At 42.3% G+C, this 26,172-nt stretch overlaps 2 protein-coding genes across 3 annotated transcripts in view; one reads left to right on the top strand and one right to left on the bottom strand.

Annotated features, from left to right (window-relative positions):
- LOC130073057 (gastrula zinc finger protein XlCGF8.2DB-like) overlaps positions 1-1,950 on the bottom strand; it is a 154,058-nt gene extending 152,108 nt beyond the window's left edge. Inside the window, exon 1 of the mRNA XM_056238479.1 lies at positions 1,606-1,950. Coding sequence (XP_056094454.1) covers positions 1,606-1,663 — 58 coding nt within the window. The 5' untranslated portion in view covers positions 1,664-1,950. The remainder of the gene's footprint in view (positions 1-1,605) is intronic.
- The window catches only part of LOC130073045 (gastrula zinc finger protein XlCGF7.1-like), a 471,752-nt gene that overhangs the window by 180,926 nt on the left and 264,654 nt on the right, over positions 1-26,172 (top strand). Inside the window, exons 7-8 of one of the 2 annotated variants that reach the window (XM_056238441.1) lie at positions 20,216-20,332; positions 24,569-25,572. The exons of the other annotated variant lie outside the window; for it this stretch is intronic. Of the exons in view, the coding sequence (XP_056094416.1) occupies positions 20,216-20,332; positions 24,569-25,572 (1,121 nt within the window). Of the gene's footprint in view, positions 1-20,215; positions 20,333-24,568; positions 25,573-26,172 lie in introns of those variants that run through there. 2 annotated transcript variants of the gene reach the window in all.

Consider the following 26,172-nt stretch of genomic DNA (forward strand, 5'->3'; position numbering starts at 1 on the left):
CAATGTGTAATAGCAATTTTCAGAGGTTAACAAAAACCAGCATCAAAAAGGTCAAGAAACTTTCAAGAGGCAAATTGTAATAAAGAGAAAAGGCTTTATTCTTGAGGACCATTTCCACAACTGCAGCCACCCGATTTTGAAAAGGGCAGACCTGCTTGATTTCCACAAACAGCACATTTTATACAGTTTTTCTTGAGAAGCCGTAAGCCCCTCCTTTTCCTCAGGAGGTCGAATTGTCCTTTGTTCTTGAAAAGTCAAAAGGTCTTCATTTACAACCTAAATTACCTCCTGCTCCCCTGGGGCAGAAGGTGTGGGATCGCCCTGTATTCTCCAGATTAGATCTTTTCTTGGTGGGTTTTTCAGCTGTGTAAACATGATACTAGAAAAACAAGATTCTCTGTTCTCGTAACTCAGGAATACAAACAAAAGAGAATAAAATCAAATGAGAATATAAAAATGTCCATAACAGTCTGCTACAATGGCGGCTCCCGCGAAGCTTCAGTTTCCGGCTGATGGATTACCCCCTTGTCCAGAAGTTGGCAAAAGTAGATTTAGAGCCGATTCTTCATCCATGAAACCTCGAAATGACTGAGAATGACAACAAGCGCTGCCATCTAGAGTGGGATTGTAAATGTTCACTTTATACAGAAACACTGATTTATCCTGATGATGTGACACAGAATCTGCTTCAAAAGAAGAGGGAGAATAAAAGCAATACAATAATTCATGTCTAGTTGTGCTTGTTGAAAATGACCATTTAGAGATCTTCATCTTAATGCTTGCTCTCATGAGTCTTTAGATTAGATAGTTGGGTGAAACTCTTTCCTCATAAAGAGCACTTGTACGGTTTCTCTCCAGTATGAACTCTCTCATGATCTGCACAGGATGATAAATAAGCGAAACTCTTTCCACAGTGTGAACACTCATAAGGTTTCTCTCCAGTATGAACTCGCTCATGTGTTTTCAGGTTTCCTGACAGAGCAAAACTCTTTCCACAGTGTGAACACTTGTACGGTTTCTCTCCAGTATGAACTCTCTGGTGTTTTTTTAAGTCACTGGATGTAACAAAGGTCTTCCCACAGTCAGAGCACAGATAAGACAAAAACATATGTTTTCTCACACTGATCACAGCTGAATGATCTCACTCCAGAGTGAGAGAGCAGATGTTTTTTGAGATTTTTTTGGGATGTGAAACTCTTTCCACACTGAGAGCATGTGAACGGTTTTTCTCCAGTGTGAATCCTCATGTGCACATTTAGGTTTTTTTTCTGTCTGTAACTTTGTTCACACTCAGATCAGGTGAAAGATCCTTTGACTCCAGTTTTTCCAGCTCGTTTCTGTGTGAAATTCTTTTCAGTCTGTGAAATGATGTTTCCATCTTCGTTTGTTAAATGCTCTGTGTCCTCATTCACTTCCATCGGGTCTAAAAACAACATTAAAATTCAATTGAAGACGGACAAATTAGAAACAAAATCAGAAAGTTTGAGCAAAATCCAGTTTACTGCTGAGTCTACTAGTATCTAGTTTGGGATTTTCTTGTTTTATGTCAGTTTTCATCTTAATGTTCCTCATCAGTCATTAAAGAGAATGAAGGAAAACACCAACCTATTTGTTCCTCTGTATCTTCATCTTTTATTCTGCAGGGTTCTTCCTTAATCTCCATCTTTACAATAGTATGTCCGTAGTTTCTCCTGGAGTAATTCCTCCTGCTTGCTTCTTCTTCTCCTGTGGGAAGATGGGAATATTCCCCAGCATTTAAACTCTCATGAACGGCTGTGGGAGCTTCACTGACTGAAGGAGTGAATTGTGGTCGTTGTTGCTCATTTAGCAGATGATCATCACACTTACAATCACTCGCAATTATCCAAGTGTAAATGTTTTGCCAGAACAGTCGTTAAGAAACAATTCCATGAATTAAAAAAAAAAAATAGTCTACTAACCCTTAAACAACCTTGGTTAAATCTGACTGAACACCACCTTCCGAACTTCCGATCCTCCCTAAAAGCCCAAACTTAACGTCCAAACCAGATATAGTCTACTGTCACTGAACTGCAGGTCTAAGTTGCTTAACTGCATTAAGAGGCGAAAGTGATACTGTTCCTCAAGCGGCTTTCTGCGTGTGCGCCCCGAGACGGAGTGGAACATGGAGAAGAAAAGTGAAATTTGGGTTTGTGCCTAAACACTTAAAAACACACAGAAATATGCCTAAATGCCCAGCTTGGTGATCATCATTTACTCACAGGGTTCGAATTACAAAGTGGCTTTCGGGCGAGCCCTATTTTCCGATCCTCCCTGACCCTGACTGACTTTAACGCTTTTGGTGCATGTTTGGGCATTTAAAACAATAGGTTTACAGTAAACCTATTGTTTACTTAGTAAACCGTTTACTTCAAAACGCAAGCGTCAGTCAGTGTTCTCAGTGTTAGGGCAAACGGCTCTGTCCACGGTTCTGAATCAACCGCGCTTAGGCCTACATCATGCAAATCATGATAAAAACAGAATAACTCACATAACAATCATAAAAAAAATACATCAATATTAAATAGGATTAGGGCCAATCCTCACAAATGCACAGATTCTCCACTCACTCCATCGCTTTGTTGTCCAGTTGAAAGGTGTTGCATGATCGCCTGGTCAGCTGCAAGTCGCCGCGGTGGTTTCTGGCGCCCAAGTCTCGCTATCCTCTGTGCTGGTGCTGTCACTAGCAGCAACTTTTAGCGGCGGCGGCGTTAACACCGGCAAGCTAGTTGTAGCTGGTGCACTGTCATCACTCCTCTTCGTTTGTTTTGTAAATCTAAATTGACTGAGGTTTGGCTGCTTCCTTTTTGACATTCTTATTAGTATCCACAGAGTGTTTCAAAAAACGAATAAAGTATGTTTTAAACTTGAAGCTAACATTCAAATACCAACTCAGTGAGAAGTTCAAGTGGTGACGTAAACGTAGTAGTTGCAGTGGAGCGCCGCCACGCATGGATGGTCACAGCAGGAGACACAGCATTGCATTTATTAGTGGAGACAGATGTTCGGAAATAGTAATGCAATGAGCGAATAAACACTGACACATTTTTAATATCATCATTTATTTCAGGAACCTTAATGTACAGAAAATCAATCTACACTCACCGGCCACTTTATTAGGTACACCTGTCCAACTGCGGGAAGAAAGTTGATTTGAGTGACTTTGAACGTGGCATGATTGTTGGTGCCAGAAGGGCTGGTCTGAGTATTTCAGAAACTGCTAATCTACTGGGATTTTCACGCACAACCATCTCTAGGGTTTACAGAGAATGGTCCGAAAAAGAAAAAACATCCAGTGAGCGGCAGTTCTGTGGGCGGAAATGCCTTGTTGATGCCAGAGGTCAGAGGAGAATGGCCAGACTGGTTCGAGCTGATAGAAGGGCAACAGTGACTGAAATAACCACTCGTTACAACCGAGGTATGCAGCAAAGCATTTGTGAAGCCACAACACGCACAACCTTGAGGCGGATGGGCTACAACAGCAGAAGACTCCACCGGGTACCACTCATCTCCACTACAAATAGGAAAAAGAGGCTACAATTTGCAAGAGCTCACCAAAATTGAACAGTTGAAGACTGGAAAAATGTTGCCTGGTCTGATGAGTCTCGATTTCTGTTGAGACATTCAGATGTTAGAGTCAGAATTTGGCGTAAACAGAATGAGAACATGGATCCATCATGCCTTGTTACCACTGTGCAGGCTGGTGGTGGTGGTGTAATGGTGTGGGGGATGTTTTCCTGGCACACTTTAGGCCCCTTAGTGCCAATTGGGCATCGTTTAAATGCCACGGCCTACCTGAGCATTGTTTCTGACCATGTCCATCCCTTTATGGCCACCATGTACCCATCCTCTGATGGCTACTTCCACCATGTCACAAAGCTCTAATCATTTCAAATTGGTTTCTTGAACATGACAATGAGTTCACTGTACTAAAATGGCCTCCACAGTCACCAGATCTCAACCCAATAGAGCATCTTTGGGATGTGGTGGAACGGGAGATTCGCATCATGGATGTCCAGCCGACAAATCTGCGGCAACTGTGTGATGCCATCATGTCAATATGGACCAAACTCCCTGAGGAATGCTTCCAGCACCTTGTTGAATCTATGCCACGAAGAATTGAGGCAGTTCTGAAGGCAAAAGGGGGTCCAACCCGTTACTAGCATGGGGTACCTAATAAAGTGGCCGGTGAGTGTATATGCGACACAAAAAATGGACAGTGTTTTAGAGCTCCCCCTAAATGTCTCAAAGTAGGCTTTCAGGGGAGCCGAGCTCCCCTTAGCTCCCCCGTAATTCGTTGTTTCAAATGTATGAATTTCTTTGTTCTGCTAAACACTAAAGAAGATATTTTGAAGCATGTCGATAATCATACAGTTGATGGACTATGGAAACAAATGGGTCTATCAACTGTTTGGTTTTCAATTTTAAGTGAACTATTCCTTTAAATAAGTTTTGTTTATTAAGCGGCAAAAGTTACATATAGAGGGTATGCGCATGACGTCACCGTCGGCCGGAGTGAATGCGGTCACGCCCACAAGTGGCAAAAAGACTGAGCGGCAGCATTTGTTTTCAGCGTGAATGCCGTGAAAATCACACAAAACACATCTAAAACGGGAAAGAGCTTTGCGATTGACTGTACAACTAGATTTGACCAGAAATCTGAGTTACTGTATATTTTTACAGACTGCAAAAAGCTACAGAACAGACTATATTCTGCATAATTGGATGTTTTTAAATAAACACTGACAAAAAACTATACAAGTTTTAGGGCTGGACGATATGATGATATACAGTATAACATTAATGTAAGTGATCACTCGGATTTAGACCTATCTATATTGTATTTATATAAAACGTTTACAGGCAAATTGTCTTAATTTATTTCCCCGGCGTCGAAATCAGGCACATATAAATGTCAGGAAACACGATTCCTGGCTGCATGTCAATATCCATGGATCACTGGATCTTTGATAAGTTGTAAGGAACACTATATCGAGTCCAACTTTTAGTTTAAACTGATAATAGTTTGTTTTACTCGCGTTAACGCAGTTTCCCCTATTAACTCCAGTCACGCAGCAGCTCTTCTGCCACTCAGTCCGGCTGAGGGGGGCGTGTTCCGGCGGGGAAGTGACGTTAATGCATTCCCTCTGTTGTATGTTAAGGGTGGTATTGGGTTTGTCCAGTAGGGGGTGATGGCGCATTGCAGTGGCGCAAAAAGTGGGTATGCGCTGTATGCGGCGCATAGGGGCGCAGGACCATGGGGGGCGCCAAAGCGATGGTAAAAAAAAAAATTTAATTAAAATTTAATTAAAAAAAAAATATATATGCCTATATTGTATTTTCTATATGTAGCTGCTGTTGTGCGTTTTTTAAATCATTTCTGCATTTCTTCAATGTTATATAAAATTTAAGAGGACTAACAGGCTAGAGTAGGCTCCCTCATGGAGAAGGGGGGCGGGGTGATATCGCGAGCGCGCGGGGGCGCCGTGAGCGCTGAGCGAGCAGGTACGAGTAGTGAGTTGTCGTCGAAAAAGATGGATACAACAAAATGCTGTGGGGCTAAACCAGGGGCGTTGCTAGACCCATTTTACTGGGGCACGTGCCCCAGTATAAATCTGCTGTGCCCCAGTAAATCTGAAGTTTGAGTTTAACAATTTATTTTATTTGTCAGTGTATTTAATCTAAATTATATTATAGGATAATAGAAATTATATTTGCAACGCAGTAATAAACCAATCAATGCTTGTAAAAGCAACGCAGTTTAACCGAAACAGAAGCTGACCCACGCGACAGAAATCCGCGCGCGTCTGTGTTTCCTAGCAACAGCAGCGCGCACACATCTGAGCACACCGAAGTCCGGTGTTGGCACGCGAGGTAGGCTATGAAAACATGACGAAACAAAAGTTTCTAAATAATAGCCTACAAATAATCTTAAAAGTAAAATTGAGTCAGAGTCAAGTGATTGACCGTTATGCCAAAATGAAGCATAGGCGGTAGCCTACAGTTTAATGTTCAACAAATAAATCAACTTAGTTTGGACTTGGCTGGGCAACTTTGTTTTCTTTTAGAATATACATGCTCTTTATTTTATATAGTATTAACTCTTTATTGATTTATTGAAATGATGTAATTGTAAATTCTTGAAAAATATAAAGGCTAATTATTCATTATTAACATTGTGTAATGTAGAAGAATGCAAATGTGCAAGAAAGTTTTCTCTCCGTTTTCTATTTTCATGCCTTTTATGGCACAAAAAAAAAGAAATTCGTGTAACATGATTTTAAAGCTATTGTTATCCAATTTGTTGGCATTCAAACACCTTAAAATGCACATAAGTAGGTCAGAGAAATCCAAATCGATAAGCCCCGCCCTCCTTAGTTACGCTTGCTATCTCAGACAAACAATGGGGGGCCTGTGCCCCAGTAGAGCTTAATGTCTAGCAACGCCCCTGGGCTAAACATAGAAAAAGAAAGAGGGAAAAGGAGATGGCATGTCAACTGATGTGACAGCAGCTAAATAAGTGCATGCTGAAAGCCAACAGGTAGGATTTAAAGTGTGACATCCAGGCATGTAGGCTATCTATATCTCTGTGGCCATCGGGACTACCGGGAGATTCCCGGTGGGCCGACGTGCTTTTTCGGCCGATACATCTCATACTTTTTTTTTTTTGTCTTAACGGCCCATAAAACTCTTACATCGGCGGCCCACTGGTTTTGTTTTGTTTTTTTGTTTTGCTTAATTGGCGGCGCTGGGTTAGTGCCGGTGTAATGCATTGGTCAAAAAAAGTCAGCGTTAGTTTTTTTTCTGACACACCGGCCCATGAAACGTCATCATGTGCTTATATCTTTCAAGTATAGAAATTAGTACAAAACTAATTATGAAAGTTTACTTTATTTTTCAGTGCATTTGTTTTACAATATAGGCCTATGGCTATTACTATCATGGGATTAATATTATAACTATTATTATGTAGTAGGCTAGTGTAATGTAGACAGACACTAACTAAAAGAGGTTTGAATTTTTCTTTGTTTAATTTGCACCCTGAATATGGGTTCGAGCTTTTAATTTTGAACTCTCAAAGTGCACCAGACTGCTGAATTTAACATTAAAGAACACAAAATTTTCTTACGGGGGGGGGGGGGCATGCCCCCGAACCCCCCTAGAGAAACAGAGGTCCACCTACCACAGTTTTACCTAAAATCCTGTGAGAAACACTGGTATTGCTGTTCCAATTGAGCTTATAGTTTTTTTAGGGGGGTTCATCACGGTGGAGTAGCTATAGTTTAATTGTATTAATAAATGACAATTTTGCACTTTTATCTGTTAGCTCTCACTCGTTCCTACTCACTTATTACATGGCACACTTATTTATTTATTTATCTTTGTTTGAGGGGGGGGGGCGCGAAAATTTTTGCTGCATACCCCTCTGACACTGGGTAGTTGCGCCCCTGGCGCATTGTGTTTGTGGGCTGTTGCACTGTTAAAAGCAGAGAAGAACGCGCAGTGGGGGAACTTGTGTGTGTATTGCTAGCTACAGAGATGAGTCCTAATAAAACGAGACCATCCTGAAGTTACCGTTGTCTCTGAGTTTTTCCTCGGTATCTACGATACAACATATGGCGACGAGGATGAAAGTCAGAACTTTGGAGCAGCTGTTTCCTGAGGGAATATAAAAAAAGCAGGACGCCAACGGGGTGAGCTGATGAAAGTTGATAGCTATCACCTGAAGTACTGACTGAACTGAATTGAACTATGGCTGGCATGTTGGGATCCGTGACACCATTTGATAATAAGTCACAATCATGGGAGGAGTATTGTGAAATATTGAATCCTTTTTTCGTGGCAAATGATGTTGAAGAACCAGAGAAAAAACGAGCCATATTGTTGAGCTGTGTGGGAGCTCAGACGTGCACACTAATGAGGAATTTACTGAGTCCTGAGAGACCGGGATCAAAAAGTTATGAGGATCTGGTGAGTTTGCTGAAAAATCACTTTAATCCGAAGCCTAGTGAAATAGTTCAAAGGTGGAAGTTTAATTCACGTAACAGACGATTTGACGAAAGCATAGTAGAATATGTGGCCGAATTGAGGAAGCTGGCACAAGATTGTAATTTTGGAGACACGCTTACAGTTATGCTGAGAGACAGATTAGTGTGTGGTGTTAATGATGACAGCATACAACGGAGATTACTGGCTGAGGATGGACTGACGTTTGAGACTGCTCTAAGGAAAGCTCAAGCTATTGAAGCTGCTAATAAGGATATGGCTGATTTGCATAAAGATACAGGAAATCGAATGGGTACCACTGTTTTCAAAATGGACACAGGAGAAAAAAGTAAAGCGAGTGTTACAGGAATGTGCTATCGATGTGGTGGAAGTAACCATGGACCAAAAGACTGTAGATTTACCAACGAAAAGTGTTATAATTGTGGTAAAATTGGACATGTGAAAAGAGTATGTAGAATGAAACCACAAGAAACTGGTGTTAATAAAGACAGGAAATTTTGGAAATGGGGGAGAGGAAATCAATCAAAGAGGGCAAATTATCTTCAAGAAGAGGAGGAAGATCCATCTGAAGAAGTGTTCACCATGGATAGTTTAGAGACCCCACAGCCCCATGTACCCCCTATTACACAGACACTGATTGTAAATGAATGCCCTGTGAAGTTTGAGATTGACACTGGATGTAGTGTGACTGTAAGGTATGGACTGTCAGTTGACTTCCTCCTTTCCTCAAGCAAGAACGTGTGTACAACACACACACACACTCTCTCTCTCACACACACACAAAGAACGGGGGTTCTGTTACAAGACTGAGCTTTACCCTTGGAATGTCCCAGAGAGTGGGATTCCTCCTTATTCTTGCTGAGAAGAAGTAACGAACCCGGGTTTAAACCTATATATCCTATGTATATACATATAACCATGTGATACATGCATCTAATGTTCCATTGTCAGGTAAATGAGAACAGGAAGCAAGATGCAAGTGAACTATTTATTATAATGAAGTATGATGTAATGAGTCCAGAGAAGACAGGTTAGTGGCGCAGGGACCCCGATGGTCAGATGGTTCAGGTGAAGACAGTGCGGTGAATTGTGTCCAGTGAAGAGAAATAATCCAACGAATCCACAGGAACAAACAGGAACAAGGAACAAGGAAGGCACAAGACTCGAGACTCTGACTGGAACACACACACATACCGGGAAACCACAAGCAACGATCTGACAAAGGAGATGAGAAAGTGATGAGCATATATACACATGATGAGATGAGCTGCAGCTGTTGACAGGAGTGATGAGTGATAAGTGATGATTGCTAATGGGCTGACACGCCCACCTAATCAGCACACACACACAACAACAGAAACACGAGACAAGAAGGAAACTTAGGATTTATGAACCGTGACAGTACCCCCTTCCCTAGGAACGCCTCCTGGCGTTCCCAGACTCCCTTACCTGCCGATTGTAATCCTCGATAAGGGAGTGATCCAGGATGTCTCTGGCTGGTACCCAACTTCTCTCCTCCGGACCGTATCCTTCCCAGTCCACCAAGTACTGAAATCCGCGTCCCCTCCGTCTCGAGTCCAGAACACGATTGACCGAATAAGTAGGTTCCCCGTCTACGAGTCGCGGCGGGGGGGGGAACCGGGACTGGCGGATTAATGCGAGCAAAGAAAACGGGCTTAATTTTGGATACATGAAAGACGGGGTGAATCCTCCTGTACACTGGAGGAAGATTGAGGCGGACTGTCACCGGACTAATGATTTTAGTGACAGAGAACGGGCCAATGAATTTAGGTGCAAGCTTATTCGAAACGGAGCGGAGAGGAATGTCCTTGGTAGAAAGCCACACTTTGGAACCGACGACGTATACGGGAGGCCTACGCCGGTGGCGATCGGCTTTGGCCTTGGTGCGCGCCCCCACTTGGAGTATAGTCTCACGAGCTCTAGTCCAAGTGCGGCGACACCTCTGGACAAAGGCGTGGGCGGAGGGGACAGCGACTTCGGATTCCAGACTAGGAAAAATTGGTGGCTGGTATCCTACACTACACTCAAACGGTGATAGGCCCGTGGATGACACTGGCAACGTGTTGTGGGCGTACTCCACCATAGACAGTTGCTGGCTCCAAGAGGAAGGATTCTTGGACACTAAACATCGCAACGTTCTCTCCAAATCCTGGTTGGCTCGCTCAGTTTGACCATTGCTCTGGGGATGGAACCCAGAGGACAGACTGACAGTCGCACCCAGGAATTTACAAAACTCTCGCCAAAATTTGGACACAAATTGGGGTCCTCTGTCAGAAACCACGTCTGTCGGGAGGCCATGTAGCCGAAAGACGTGGTTAACGACAATCAACGCTGTCTCCTTGGCTGAGGGTAATTTGGGCAAGGGAATGAAATGGGCCGCCTTCGAGAACCGGTCCACCACGGTCAAAACTACCGTGTGACCCTGGGAGGGTGGGAGGGCGGTAATAAAATCTAGAGCGATATGGGACCAGGGTCTCGAAGGCACCGGCAGCGGTTGAAGTAACCCATCTGGGGGTCGATTGGAAGTCTTACCCGTGGCGCAAACTGAGCAAGCCAAGACAAAACTGTGAACGTCGCGAGCCATGAGAGGCCACCAGAATCGTTGCTTGACTAAAAATTTAGTGCGATTGACCCCAGGATGGCAAGCCACATTGGAACAGTGTCCCCACTGAATGACGCTGGACCGTAAACCCTCAGGCACAAATAAACGATTCGGTGGACAACGGATCGGAGGCGTTACCCCTTCTAAGGCCTTCTTGACCTTCGATTCGATCTCCCATGTGAGTGTAGAGATGAATAGGGTCTCTGGTAAAATGCACTCGGGAGTAGACGGGCGTTCGGAATGGTCAAAAATACGCGATAAAGAGTCGGGTTTGATGTTCTTGGAACCCGGGCGGTACGAGAGAGTAAAATCAAAACGACCGAAAAAAAGAGCCCACCGAGCCTGCCTGGAGTTTAGTCTTTTAGCAGTCCGAATGTATTCTAAGTTCTTGTGGTCAGTCCAGACGATAAAAGGTACCCCCGACCCTTCTAACCAGTGGCGCCACTCCTCCAATGCTAACTTGACCGCCAACAACTCTCTGTTGCCAATGTCATAATTACGCTCGGCAGGGGATAAACGATGAGACAAAAACGCGCAAGGATGCATCTTGTCGTCTGAAGGAGAACGCTGGGATAGCACTGCACCTACCCCCACCTCTGACGCATCGACCTCCACCATGAACTGACGTGATGGATCAGGGGTTATCAGGATGGGGGCTGAAACGAAGCAACCCTTCAGTTTAGCAAACGCCGCCTCGGCTGCGTCTGACCACCTGAACGTCGTTCTGGGGGAGGTCAAGGCGGTCAGAGGTGCGGCTAGTTGGCTGAAATTGCGAATAAAACGCCGGTAGAAATTGGCGAACCCCAGGAACCTCAGTAGGGCCTTACGGGAATCTGGACTTGGCCAATCCACCACAGCCTTAACTTTCTCAGGATCCATGCGCATTCCCTCAACCGAGATGATGTACCCTAGAAAAGGAACAGACTGTGCATGAAAAGCGCATTTCTCCGCCTTGACAAAAAGCCCATTCTCTAGCAACCTCTGAAGCACTTGTCGGACGTGCTGCACGTGTTCCTGGAGAGACGATGAAAAAATCAATATGTCGTCCAGGTAGACATATATGAACTGATCGACCATGTCTCGCAATACGTCATTGACAAGTGCCTGGAAGACCGCTGGGGAGTTGGAAAGGCCGAAAGGCATAACCAAGTATTCAAAGTGCCCCCTGGGGGTGTTAAATGCGGTCTTCCACTCATCCCCCTCCCTGATGCGGACCAAATGATAAGCATTCCTTAAATCCAATTTCGTGAAGATAGATGCTCCTTGCAACCTCTCGAAGGCTGAAGACATCAACGGCAAAGGATAAGTATTCTTTACCGTGATGTTGTTCAACCCCCGGTAATCAATACAAGGTCGCAACGATCCATCCTTCTTCCCCACAAAAAAGAACCCCGCCCCCGCTGGAGAAGAGGAAGGGCGGATGAATCCCGTTGCTAGAGAATCAGAAATGTATTTCTCCATGACCTCTCTCTCTGGGACAGAGAGTGAATATAACTTGCCCTTAGGCGGAGACGTACCTGGCAGTAACTCTATAGCACAGTCATAGGGACGATGCGGGGGAAGAGAAGCAGCCCGAGACTTACTGAACACCTCCTTCAGGTCCAGGTACTCCGTGGGCACGTTAGATAAATCCACTGCTTCCTCCTGAAACACAGGGACAGAAACAGACGGACAAGCAGAGACAAGACAAGACTTATGACAATAACTGCTCCACGCCGACACAGACTTGAGCTGCCAGTCCACTTTGGGGTTGTGACGAGTGAGCCAGGGGTGACCAAGGACGATGGGTGCAAGAGGAGTGTCCAGAATGAAAAAGGAGATGGTCTCGGTATGATTGCCTGATGTGATAAGGGTGATGTCTTCGGTAGCCAGTGAGATGGTGGGGAGTCTTTGACCACTGAGGGCGTGTACTGCAATGGGGTGCGAAAGGTGTCTGAGGGGAACTTGAAATGTGCGTGCAAAGTTGTGATCCATGAAATTACCTTCCGCCCCTGAGTCCAGAAGTGCCCGACAGTCGTGGAGGTGGGTTGACCATCGGAGCCTTACCGGAAGGAGAGTAGATGTGGATGAGGTCTTTTCGGCAGAGATCCCACCCGACAGTAACCTCATACTTACTGTCGGGCTGGGCCTTTTTAAAGGACAACCGTAAGCGAAATGTCCAGCTCCTCCACAGTACATGCAAAGGCCCAGGGATCTCCGCCTCTCCTTCTCCTCCCGGGAAAGCCGGGCTCGACCCACCTGCATGGGCTCAGGATCGTAAACGGGGCTGACCGCGCCCCCGCCTCCAGAACGCTGTCCCTCGAACCCTGCAGAAGGACGGTTAGGTTGAATTCGTCGATCTATTCTTGAGAGACGTGCGTCCACTCTCAGGGCCAGAGCAATGAGGTCATTGAGCTTGGTGGGAAGATCCATGGCGTAGATTTCCTTTTGGACGCGGTCAGCCAGCCCATGCAGGAACATGTCCCACTGCGCCTCCTCGTTCCATTGGCTCTCTGCTGCTAGGGTGCGAAATTCAATCGAAAAGTCAGATACGGATCTCTCTCCTTGTCGAAGATCTGCCAGCACCCTAGCGGCTTCTCTTCCCGCAGCAGATCGGTCAAATACTCGCCGCATCTCGTCAGAGAGCTTCTGGAACGAGGAGCAGCAGTCGTCTTGATTTTCCCACACCGCCGTTCCCCATAGTGCCGCCCTCCCAGACAGCAATGTCAGGACAAAAGCAACCTTGGTTCGCTCTTCCTGGAATGTCCTGGGTTGAAGAGAGAAGTGCATTTCGCATCGGGTTAAGAAAGCTCGACAGTAATTAGATTCACCTGAATAAGGCTCGGGAACCGGCAGACGAGGCTCTGACTGGGAGGGTCCCGCTGGTGGTGGTGGGGGAATTGGCGGTGTGGGTGGCGCAGTGGGAATCCGAAGCTGTTGGATCTGTTGGGTGAGCCCGGACACCTGCGCCACTAAAACCTGAACGGCGCGAGCTGTATCGTTGAGGTCTTTCTCCTGCGTGTCCATTCTCTGAATACTGCTGTTTATGAACGCATCCAGTGAACTTGAAGATCCACTCGCTGCTTCCATAATGGTCAGATCGTTCTGTCAGGTAAATGAGAACAGGAAGCAAGATGCAAGTGAACTATTTATTATAATGAAGTATGATGTAATGAGTCCAGAGAAGACAGGTTAGTGGCGCAGGGACCCCGATGGTCAGATGGTTCAGGTGAAGACAGTGCGGTGAATTGTGTCCAGTGAAGAGAAATAATCCAACGAATCCACAGGAACAAACAGGAACAAGGAACAAGGAAGGCACAAGACTCGAGACTCTGACTGGAACACACACACATACCGGGAAACCACAAGCAACGATCTGACAAAGGAGATGAGAAAGTGATGAGCATATATACACATGATGAGATGAGCTGCAGCTGTTGACAGGAGTGATGAGTGATAAGTGATGATTGCTAATGGGCTGACACGCCCACCTAATCAGCACACACACACACACAACAACAGAAACACGAGACAAGAAGGAAACTTAGGATTTATGAACCGTGACATCCATCTCATGATTTTCCTTTATGTTGTTTGGTCTGTGTGGCCTTGTAAACTCTAATGGGTTAATGTTGAGACGTGACTTGCATACTATGAGAAACAGAAATCACTGTGTAGCATGTTTAGTCTCGATAAACTCCAACCTTCGTTCCCATTTGTTGATTTACATTACATCTTGCTAACTTTGTGATGCAGGGGTGTTATAAGAAATCTTGAAGGTTCTTTCTCTTAAACACCAAATTAACTAACATATTCAGATGTCCTGCGAGATTCACCCGGACTGTAGCCCGCAAGCTTCAGAGGAATGGCCAGAGTCATAAAATGCTTTAGAACATTCCATGCCCTCCCCCCCCCCCCCCCCCATCTCTGCAAGAGAGATAACAGAACTCTAACACACACACACACAAACCAACACACACACATATATGAACTTTTACTACTCTCCTCATTTAAAGACATTTACTGAGGTATATTTGATATGTTGTTATGTTTGTCGATTGCCCAGGTCCTATGAAGGGACCTATGAGTGTGTGTTAGTTTAAAACAAACTAAAAGGGCAGTTAATTATGCTTTTAATGTAACTTTGCAATATAACTCTCCTTAAATGTCTTTCTTCCTATGTTCAGAATCCTTGTGAGCTGACAAGGTCATTTATGTAATTGAACAAGCCATAAAATGTATTTTACTATGTTTTACCATCTTTGAAATGATTCTGAACAAATTCTGACTGATCGTAAAACCTGTGAATGCGGCCATAATTTAGCTTTGACAAGACAAAGAGAATTTTGCCGCCAAGAGTTTTGTTGAATGTCATTGGCCAGTTCGCACCTCAGAGGTGTGGACTCCAGTTCCTTTAAAGAGAACTGGACTCGCTCTTCCTATCCCCTGTCTTCCCTCTCTGGCCGGTACCCCTGTCTTCCCTCTCTGGCTGGTACCCTGGACTGCTCTTCCTCCAACATGTGACGCGCGCTTGACTCTCTCGCTCGCTCATACTCTGGACTCTCCCTTCCTTCATCATGTGACTCCTTGGTCCATCGGGACCTCGTGTTCATGCGATGACCCATCTTTCCTTTGTTTGTCTAGTTCAGTTTTATTTTCCTTTTTGTATTCTCCTTTGTTCATTCTCACCGGCGAGTGAAATGAACTTAGTTTGAATCATTTCTTTGGCAACACCTTCAACGGACGATTTGAACATCCCGCCACACGGGCGCGCCGGAAAGGACCTCTGACCGGGTTCGGAACACACGTACACGAGAGAACATGATCAGCAAGTATTCGTTTCCTACCGAGATCTAAATACTGCTAAGATTGCCTGCCCTAATTAGGGTACGATTTGACTAGTTGTCTCTCTTAACGGTTCTGTGTCTGATGAATTTTGCCAAACTCACCAGCTCTCTCTCTCTCTCTTTCTATATGCATTCTCCTTCCTCGATGTTTTATTGTGTTTGTAAATACATTTATTCCTTGTAACGTTTATTAACCGTATACGTAATCACCTTTATTAAATACATATATTCATTGATTGACTCTGCCTGTGCTCATACTTCAAATCACTTAAATGTTTCGATCAGCTACAAGCTTTGAAATGGTATAATACTTTAAATAGTATTGTGACAAAACAGGAAAGCTATCTTTTACGGCCGTAAAGATCGTCTCTTCCTGCGAGTCTCTTAAAGGTAATTTCTCTGTGGAAATTGATGAAGATCCATGACCAGTTTGCTGGACAAACAGATTATTCGATAATAATTAATTCCATTGAGGAGTATCCTGAGAATCTATATATTCCAGACGATTTGTATATGAATATTGAATTATAATTCGTTATGATTTGATTATTGATAAATACAATTGATCTATCTTGCCGATCTGTATGAATAATTGAACTTGGAACATTAAAAGGAGCCACTGCTAAGATTCATGTACCAAGGGATGCAAAGCCTAATTTTTTTTAAATCAAGGTCACTGCCTTTTGCTATGAGAGAGAAAGTTGAAGCCGAACTTGATCGCCTGATTAAAGACCATGTTATAGAGCCTGTGAAATTCTCAGAGTGGGCAGCACCTGTTGTGCCTGTTTTAAAACCAGATGGGTCAGTAAGGCTTTGTGGAGACTACAGAGTAACCATTAACAGAGAGTCATCACTGGAGCAGTATCCTATTCCTCGAATGGAGGACATGTTTGCAGTTTTAGCTGGAGGTAAAAAGTACAGCAAGTTAGATATGAGTCATGCAGATCAACAGATTGTGTTAGATGAGACGTCCAGGCCGTATGTGACTGTGAATACCCACAAAGGATTGTTCACGTACACCAGATTACCTTTTGGCGTTAGTTCCAGTCCAGCAATCTTCCAGAGGACCATGGAAGGGGTCCTGAAAGATATTCCAAAGGTCACTGTATATCTGGACGACATCTTGCTGACAGGACGAGATGATCAGGAGCATTTGAGGACACTAGATCAAGTGTTGCAGCGTTTGGAGGAGTATGGTTTGAGGTTGAAAAGGGGAAAGTGTAAATTCTTGGAAAAGGAAGTCATTTTCCTGGGACACAAAGTGGATGCCACTGGTATTCATCCAGTTCCTGAAAAAGTCCAAGCAGTTCAAGATGCACCAAGACCGACGTCAGTAACAGAGCTGAAAGCATATTTGGGACTGTTGAATTTCTATAACAGGTTTCTGCCAAACCTCTCAACACTGCTTGCTCCATTGCACAGGCTTTTAAAGAAGGATGTCCCCTGGTGTTGGAAAGAGGAAGAAGAGGAAGTTTTTAAAAAATCCAAAGATTTACTGCAGTCTAACCGTGTGTTAATCCACTATGATGAGAAAAAACAATTAGTGCTTTCTTGTGATGCCTCAGCGTACGGTGTGGGAGCCGTGTTGGCACATCGTATGGCAGATGGAACGGAGAGACCCATTGGGTTTGTATCACGAACACTTACAGTAGCAGAAAAAAACTACTCACAGCTGGAGAAGGAGGGTTTAGCTGTAGTGTTCGGGGTAAAGAAATTCCATAAATATCTGTATGGCCGTAAATTTGTGATCTGTACAGACCATAAACCTTTATTAAGTTTACTGAATGAACTGAAAGCTGTGCCGCAGATGGTCTCTCAAAGAATTATGAGATGGGCAGTGATGTTGGGGGCATATGAGTATGTCATTTCTTATAGAGCGGGCAAGGACAATGGAAATGCAGATGCCCTCAGTCGTCTTCCTGTTCTAGAGATTCCAGAGAAAGAATCGAAGGAGGATTATGTCTTGATGTTGGACAGCGTTGTAAGTCCTTTGACGACATCAGAGCAAATCAAGCACTGGACAACTCGAGATCCTGTCCTCTCTAGAGTGCGTGAGTATGTGCTTAAAGGTTGGCCTGATCACAGTAATACAAATGAATTTGCACCTTATAAACAGAGACAACAAGAGCTCAGTGTTCAAGACGGGTGTGTGCTGTGGGGAGCCCGCATCATCATTCCAGAGCAAGGACGTTCGGGGTTGCTGGAACAGCTACACCAGTCTCACCCAGGTATGTCAAGGATGAAAGGCCTGGCTAGGAGTTACCTGTGGTGGCCAAATTTAGATGTTGACATTGAGGCCCGAGTAAAAGATTGTACTGTGTGTCAAGAACACCGAAAAGCCCCTGTGGGTGCACCACTTCATCCGTGGGAGTGGCCACGACAGCCATGGAGAAGAGTTCATATGGACTATGCTGGTCCATTCCTGGGAAAGATGTTTTTAATCTTAGTTGATGCCCATTCTAAGTGGATTGAGGCATATCCCGTAAATTCAGCAACAACAGCGAATACTCTTGAGTGCCTCAGAAAGAGTTTCAGTACCCATGGCATTCCTGAAATGATGGTGTCGGATAACGCTCAGTGTTTTGTAAGTGAAGTGAGCAAAGAATTTATGTCTAGAAATGGCATAACGCATGTTACTTCTGCCCCGTATCATCCATCATCTAATGGTCTTGCTGAGCAGGCAGTCCACACTTTTAAGGACCTTATGATAAAAAGTTCTGGGAACACTATGGAGACCAAGTTGCATAGAGCATTGTTTAGCTATCGTATTACACCCCAGTCTACAACGGGATTGTCACCTGCAGAAATGATGATGGGGAGGAAATTGCGATGCACCCTAGACAGAATGCACCCTGACTTCACCAGCAAAATTGAATTGAAACAACAAGTTCAAAAAGAGCAACATGACCAACATGCAAAATCTCGCTATTTTGAAGTAGGAGATGCGGTGTACACTAGGAACTTTGGGTATGGACCAAAATGGGTGCAGGGAGTAATTCAGGAAATCACAGGACCTGTATCCTATAAAGTGGCAATAGGAAGTGCCCAAATAGTGCGACGTCATGTGGATCAATTATTCAGGCGACAACAAAAAGAGATCCTGACTAAAGACTTTCAAGCGGCCTTGGGGGAACCTTATGATTCTGATGTGGTGTCAATTGATGCTGATATTAAAATGCCTGAATCACTCAGTACGTCGACAACACTTGAATCTTCAGATAACTGGGAGCCTGAGAGTTTGAAATCTGGATGTCAAAGAAATCAATTGCCAGATTCACCCAGTGCTCAAAGAATGCCTGAATTGACTCAAAGTGCATCCCTTGAGAGTGCATCCTCTGGATGTCTACGACGTTCAGTAAGAGAGAGGAAACCACCAGCATATTTTAAAGACTTTGTGACATAAGAAATAGTTCTTCATCAAGAAGAACCTATTGAATTATGAATGATATGAATTGTGTGATGTAAAAAAAAAAAAAAAAAAAAAATCACTGTAAAAATGTCCTAGAATATGTGTTTTGGGGAAGGATTGCCTCCTAGTTAAGTGGAGGGGAAATGTTGTATGTTAAGGGTGGTATTGGGTTTGTCCAGTAGGGGGTGATGGCGCATTGTGTTTGTGGGCTGTTGCACTGTTAAAAGCAGAGAAGAACGCGCAGTGTGGGGAACTTGTGTGTGTATTGCTAGCCACAGAGATGAGTCCTAATAAAACGAGACCATCCTGAAGTTACCGTTGTCTCTGAGTTTTTCCTCGGTATCTACGATACAACACCCTCTATAGTGTATACCAGAGTGTATACCTTTAACTGATTTCATTCATTGTGTTTATCAGAATGAGATTTTATTTTTATTGGGAGAAATCTAAATCAGACAACTTGCATTGAGCTTCTCAGACAGAACTGGAGTTGCTAAGGTAAATCTTCATCTTTTAATGACACTCACATGTTTTATTAATTAAACTTGTATAACTTTAAAATCAATTAAAAATTTTGAGTCCAGATCGTGAATACAATTACAATTCAATTCAATTACAAGTTTAAAACTTTAACCCAAATCAAATATATTTGGGGAAATAAATAGTGTTTATATAATCTTAAACAAGATAATAGATTTTATATTGGTTGTTTTGTAATTGTATCTAATGAAGGTTATATAGTTTATAGATTGGTTTCCGCCAGTAGAGGCGCTCGAGCAACCGAAGCAATGACACACATCCGAGTCTAGGAGAAGAAGAGAAGTGAGCGAGGGAAGGGAACATAAACATGAGAACTGGAACACAGCCGTTCATTCTGCTCTAAATCTGCTGTTTTACAGACTGTGAGTACATATATTTTATCATTTATTAGGAGAAATCTAAATCCGAACGGCTGAACGAGTCAGTTCATTTAGTGAATCGCTCAGATTAATCGACTGATGTTGTTCATTACGCTCGTGAAACAAACTTGTTACTGACTGTTTTTTCACATTACAATTTTTGAAGATTGAGTTGGTTTTCATTTTATTTAATGAAACCTGGTAAACAGTTTTAATGCATGTAAATCTTATCTAATGTAAGAGCAACATAAAAATCAGCTAGAGGAGTTGAATTGTTTATAGTTGGTAGTTTGATCAATCTCGAGTGATTGTAAGTGTGATGATCATCTGCTAAATGAGCAACAACGACCACAATTCACTCCTTCAGTCAGTGAAGCTCCCACAGCCGTTCATGAGAGTTTAAATGCTGGGGAATATTCCCATCTTCCCACAGGAGAAGAAGCAAGCAGGAGGAATTACTCCAGGAGAAACTACGGACATACTATTGTAAAGATGGAGATTAAGGAAGAACCCTGCAGAATAAAAGATGAAGATACAGAGCAACAAATAGGTTGGTGTTTTCCTTCATTCTCGTTGACTTATGTGGAACATAAAAGACCAATTCACACAGACAGACGCAGATCCACGCAGAGAGTCACCAGATTACGGATGTCACCATACCAAAAACTAGTAGTCTGTAGTAATACTGATACCACCATGGTGAAAAAAGGACAACATACTTACAACACTTAAATATTAACTTCTTCATATGTTTTTATATGTATTTGTATACATATTTTGAAAAGAAATTACAATAAACTCACCAAAATGTTTGCTCACTCACTCAGTGTATTGTTTTTTTTATTAGGTAATTTGTTGCAATAATCAGTAATAAAACAACGATTAAACACATTGGAAGCAGTAGCATAAATAAAAACAATAGAATAAAGATAATTAAACTATGCTGTATATTTTCTTCAGGTATATAGGTCTCACAGTAGTATTCAAGTAAAAATACCACATAAATTGAATAATCAAATATTAAATTACTCTGCATAATCATAACTGTATCATTTAAATATGAATCCTTATTTAAGCTATTAATCCTTATTTAAGATATTCTTTGGTTGTTTGATTATCATTATTAACACAGACAGCCAATAGACAGCAGTTTTTAAAGGCTGCTGTCACTTAAGACCTAATGAATGGGGACATGCTTTTACACATGCTTTTCACATTCACATAATTGACACAAATATTCACCAAGACGGGCATTTTGACATAACTATGTGTGTATTTGAACGTTTATGTGTAATAAGCCACGAAAATCTGACACTCGTGAGAGACGGCTATGTGTGTGGGCGTTGGTTGAGCACTGACTGAAGAGGGCGCGCGAGTACTTTAAGTTTATAGTTTAAAATCGCTTGAATTTATAAATTGGCCTGATATAAAGCACTAAAGTCTTGTATTGTACCGTGCAGCTTTCTTGCAGAGCAAAATCAATGTGAATATATGGATGTAGGGCTGGGACAACGCGTCGACGTCATCGATGAAGTCGACGCAAAATATGCGTGTCGATTCGTCAGACCCAAAACAAAGATGGTAGAGAGTAGTAGCTGACTGGATTGTTGACTATACTGCGCGCATAACACACATAGCGCGCGTACGGCAGAGAGGGAGAGAGCGAGAGACACACGCAAGGTCTCTCGCTCTCTGCCGTGCACGCTATGTATGTTATGCGCGCAGTATGTTCTGTCTCGCATGCGCGCTCTAGATTCTGGGAGATTTGAACTAATTTGCGGGCATCAGGGAGACGCTATCAATATGCGGGGGACTCCCGGGAGGTTTGGGATGTCTGAGTGCGGGTTTTTTCCCCCCTGGCGTGCGTGTTAATCAATGAGTGCATTCACACCGGGAGCGGGAGCAGGAGCAGCGCGTGAGCAACAGTGAAGCGCGGGTTTCGGCGGAGTCTTAATTTGCTGCTGCCCACGCTCAATTAAAGTGAAAGCACACTTTTGATGGACAAAATAAATATGATTTCATCCAAAAAGTGCAGAAAATGCACATAATTTTCATGTCTGGTGTGTTTTAACAAGAACTGGAGTGGGTATGTATGTCAGAAAAGAAAATGAAGACTCAAAAATATTTATAGAATTTTTTTTATTGAATGCTAGACATCAAGTTATTATTTTCATCTTAAAGAAGAATTACAAGATGCACTTTTTTCAGTAAGCTAGGCCTATGTGTTTTCAAGGCTTTATTGAATGCTACCTCTGACTAAGAATGCATTACTTTGCACTTGTATAGTCTTTTATTTTGAAATTTTAAGAGCAATAAACATATATTGCATTGTTAAGGAATTCATGTTTTTTCATTCAGATATGTAAATCAACATGTATAAATTGCTATTAGTCAATTAATGGGGAGATAATCGATAACCGAATCGAAATCGAATCGGACTGGAAAAATGAATCGTTAGATTAATCGATGCATCGAAAAAATAATCGCTAGATTAATCGTTTAAAAAATAATCGTTTATCCCAGCCCTATATGGATGTGAAGCCATTTGCGCATTTTGAGAGGGAAAAAGAGAAGACTTGACGAGCCGCTTGCGCTGGTTTCTGTGACTAAAACTGCGATCAAACCTTCTGTAATAATTCCAAACATGAATCTCGACTATATTAATAAATACACTACACAGTTCTATGTGATAATAAAAAATTTTTTTTAGAAAACCTGTAGCATTTTCGAATTACCGCGCTTTCCACCCTCATATCCCCCTGAGACGAGAGATTTATGAATTCAAAAATAATTTCACATTTCTTCTACATAAATGACCCATTTTAAATACACATTCATCTTTCCAGAGGTGAAGTATCACTTTAAGGAAGAACCCTGCAGAATAAAAGATGAAGATACAGAGGAACAAATAGGTTGGTGTTTTCCTTCATTCTCTTTAATGACTGATGAGGAACATTAAGATGAAAACTCACATATCCTCTTGAGATCCAGGCTTCGACTTTTGAGTCTGGTTTCCTGTAAAGAGCACATTCAGGGCTTTTCAGAGATACCACATGTTTAGGTTTCACCATTACAACTCCTTCTCTTTGGCTTTAAAATCGATCGACTGAATGATCAAATCTATAAACCCCAGTCAGCTGAAGATTGTGCGTACATGCGTCTCCTCCCAGAAATAACCATATATGAATCTTACAACGCCGCGTTTTACAATGCGTAGCATCATCTGCATTTCATTTCCAAGCATATTCTCATCCATGTGATAACATGTTTAATGATACAAGACAGTACAATATGAGATACGGACTATGTGCCGTCACATTACATAACTAAAATTCTTTCAGTATCCTTGTCTTGTTTTGCAATAAATAAATAAAAATTGTATAAAATACATTTCAGAGAAAGTTTTCAGAGAAGAGTTATTTTTTATTAATTAAAAGGGAATTAAAGGGATACTCCACCGTTTTTTCATATTAAACTGTTATTCCCTTAACTAAGAGGAGTTGATGCATACCTCTCTCGTCTCAGTGCGTACACTCAATCGCTCTGGCGCGCGAGACACTTTGATAGCACTTAGCTTAGCCCAGTTCTTCATTAGGATCCAAGCAGAGAAGCGACCAAACACCTCCACGTTTCCCTATTTAAATACAGTTACACAAGTAGTGTAACTCGACCAAGAATGGTGACACAAAATAAAACGTTGCGCTTTTCTAAGAGTGTAAAGTGGATAACTATAATGTATGGCGGAATACCATAGCAAGTGCTTGGGAGCACTTCGACTCGGCGCATATATATCTATGAACTCGGCGCAGTAATATCATCATATCATCACTCCGGAGAGGGAGAGGGAGAGGACTTTTCAGGAATGATGATATGATGATATTACTGCGACGAGTCGAAGTGCTCCCAAGCACTTGCTATGGTATTCCGCCATACATTATAGTTATCCACTTTACACTCTTAGAAAAGCCCAATGTTTTATTTTGTGTCACCATTCTTGGTCGAGTTCACTACTCGTGTAACTGTATTTAAATAGGGAAAACGTGGAGGTGTTTGGTCGCTTCTCTGCTTGGATCCTAATGAATGAACTGGGCTAAGCTAAGTGCTAACAAAGTGTCTCGCGCGCCAGAGCGATTGAGTGTACGCACTGAGACGAGAGAGGTATGTATCAACTTAGTTAAGGGAATACATATTTTTATAAATATTAAGTGTGTCCGTACGGTGTGCACATTTACGCCTAGTTTATTTTTTATAAATCACCATATGTGCGTGGAAAATTGCAGCGTTTATACATCTGGCCCCGGGACTTAGATGAAATATGAGATATTCTCATGAAAATGTTGGCAAGTTATTACTCATTATAACATTATAACTCATTCATTTAAAAATGTATTGGTAAATGAAAAAAGAATGCCTATACATGTCTAATGTCATTTTATTTTCTTAATAACTTAGTCCTGGTGTACAGACAAAATATGAATAAACTATCTTTAAAAAAAAATCTCCATTTGTTTCTTATGCTCCAAATAATCTACTGACAAAATAAACAACTAAAAAAACTAAAAAGTTCTGGTTCTCCGGAGGATATAACAATACATTTAAAACTAGATACTAGTAGACTTGGTAGTAAACTAGATTTGTGCTAAATTAAGAATGAACGTTATCTCTTCTTCTCATTTGTCCTTTTTTTAATTGAATTATGGGAATTTAATGTTGTTTTTAGACCCGATGGAAGTGAATGAAGACAAACAGCAACAATTTCAAAAACCTCCTAATTTCACAAATGAAGATGGAAATGCAGTTGTTTCACAGACTGAAGAGAATTTCATACAGAAACAAGCTGGAAAATCTGGAGTCAAAGGATTTTTCACCTGCTCTGAGTGTGGAATGTTTTACGTGCACAAATCAGACCTTAATAAACACATGAAATATCACACTGGAGAAAATCTGTTCACATGCACTCAGTGTGGAAAGAGTTTCACACGTAAATCAACCCTTAACAGACACATGAGAGAACACACTGGAGAAAGGCCTTATACATGCTCTCAGTGTGGAAAGAGTTTCGTTCATAAAGGACACCTTAAGATACACATGAGAGTTCACACTGGAGAAAAACCGTTCACATGCTCTCAGTGTGGAAAGAGTTTCAGTCGCAAAGTTCACCTAAATGGTCACATGTGGATTCACACTGGAGAAAGTCCTTATACATGCTCTCAGTGTGGAAAGAGTTTCAGTCAAAAAAGAAACCTAGAAGATCACATGTGGATTCACACTGGAGAAAGGCCTTATACATGCTCTCAGTGTGGAAAGAGTTTCAGTCAAAAAAGAAACCTAGAAGATCACATGAGGATTCACACTGGAGAAAAACCGTTCTCATGCACTCAGTGTGGAATGAGTTCCGCTTACAAAAACATTCTCAAAGAGCATCTGCTCTCTCACTCTGGAGGGAAGCCATTCAGCTGTGATCAGTGTGAGAAAACATTTGTTTATTTATCTAGCTTAAAAAAACACCTTAAAGTTCACACTGGTGTGAAGCCTCACGTTTGTTCTGTATGTGAAAAGAGTTTTTCGCGACTGGCGACTTTAAGAGTGCATGAGAGTATTCATACTGGTGTAAGACCTCATTTGTGCTCTGACTGTGGGAAGGCCTTTATTACATCAGGTGCATTAAAACAACACCAAAGAATTCACACTGGAGAGAAACCGCAGTGCTCTTCATGTGGGAAGAGTTTCACCCAATTATCTACACTACAGAAACATAAGAAAAAGCATTGCCCGAAGGTGTCTAAGTGAGCAAAGTTCAGATTCATGACTTGTAAATAATTTGATATTCAGATTAAGCAAAAGGTGGAATTACGTTTTAATAAGAGTTATTTAAAATTAGTATTGTTTGATTTTTTGACAAGGGAAACCTTTAAGGAAGGTCAAAATGGTTGTGTATTGCATTCTAAAGGCCGGTTCACACCAAGGACGATAACTATAATGATAAAGATATAGTTCTAAAAATCTTTCTCATGTGATCGCAACAATGTGAAAATACTCCTGTGGGTGTCATCGCTTAAGCACTGCATGGTCATCTCATATCTCAGACATAGCACCAACAGATCCAGATCCAGGGACATACTACACCTGCAGCAACTACAACAGAGCCTGCCGCTCCAAAATCTGCAAACCAACCACAGAGACTCCTTGACGCATATTCCAGACGGATGCAAACAATGGTCATCTCAGACAGATGGAACAAAAATAATAATTCAGAAAACTGTGCCATAAATTGCCATAAAACGCTATGATTTATGAAAGAATGTGTTTTGTTTCTTTGTGTAGTTTAATAATTTTCATTGTACATATAGGAGGCATTTGTGAAACAATAGCAACAATCGTCTATCAAAT

Source organism: Rhinichthys klamathensis, unplaced genomic scaffold (genome assembly GCF_029890125.1).
Source record: "Rhinichthys klamathensis goyatoka isolate OS25496 unplaced genomic scaffold, OSU_Roscu_1.1 h1tg000523l_1, whole genome shotgun sequence".
NCBI classification, from domain to species: Eukaryota; Metazoa; Chordata; class Actinopteri; order Cypriniformes; family Leuciscidae; genus Rhinichthys; species Rhinichthys klamathensis.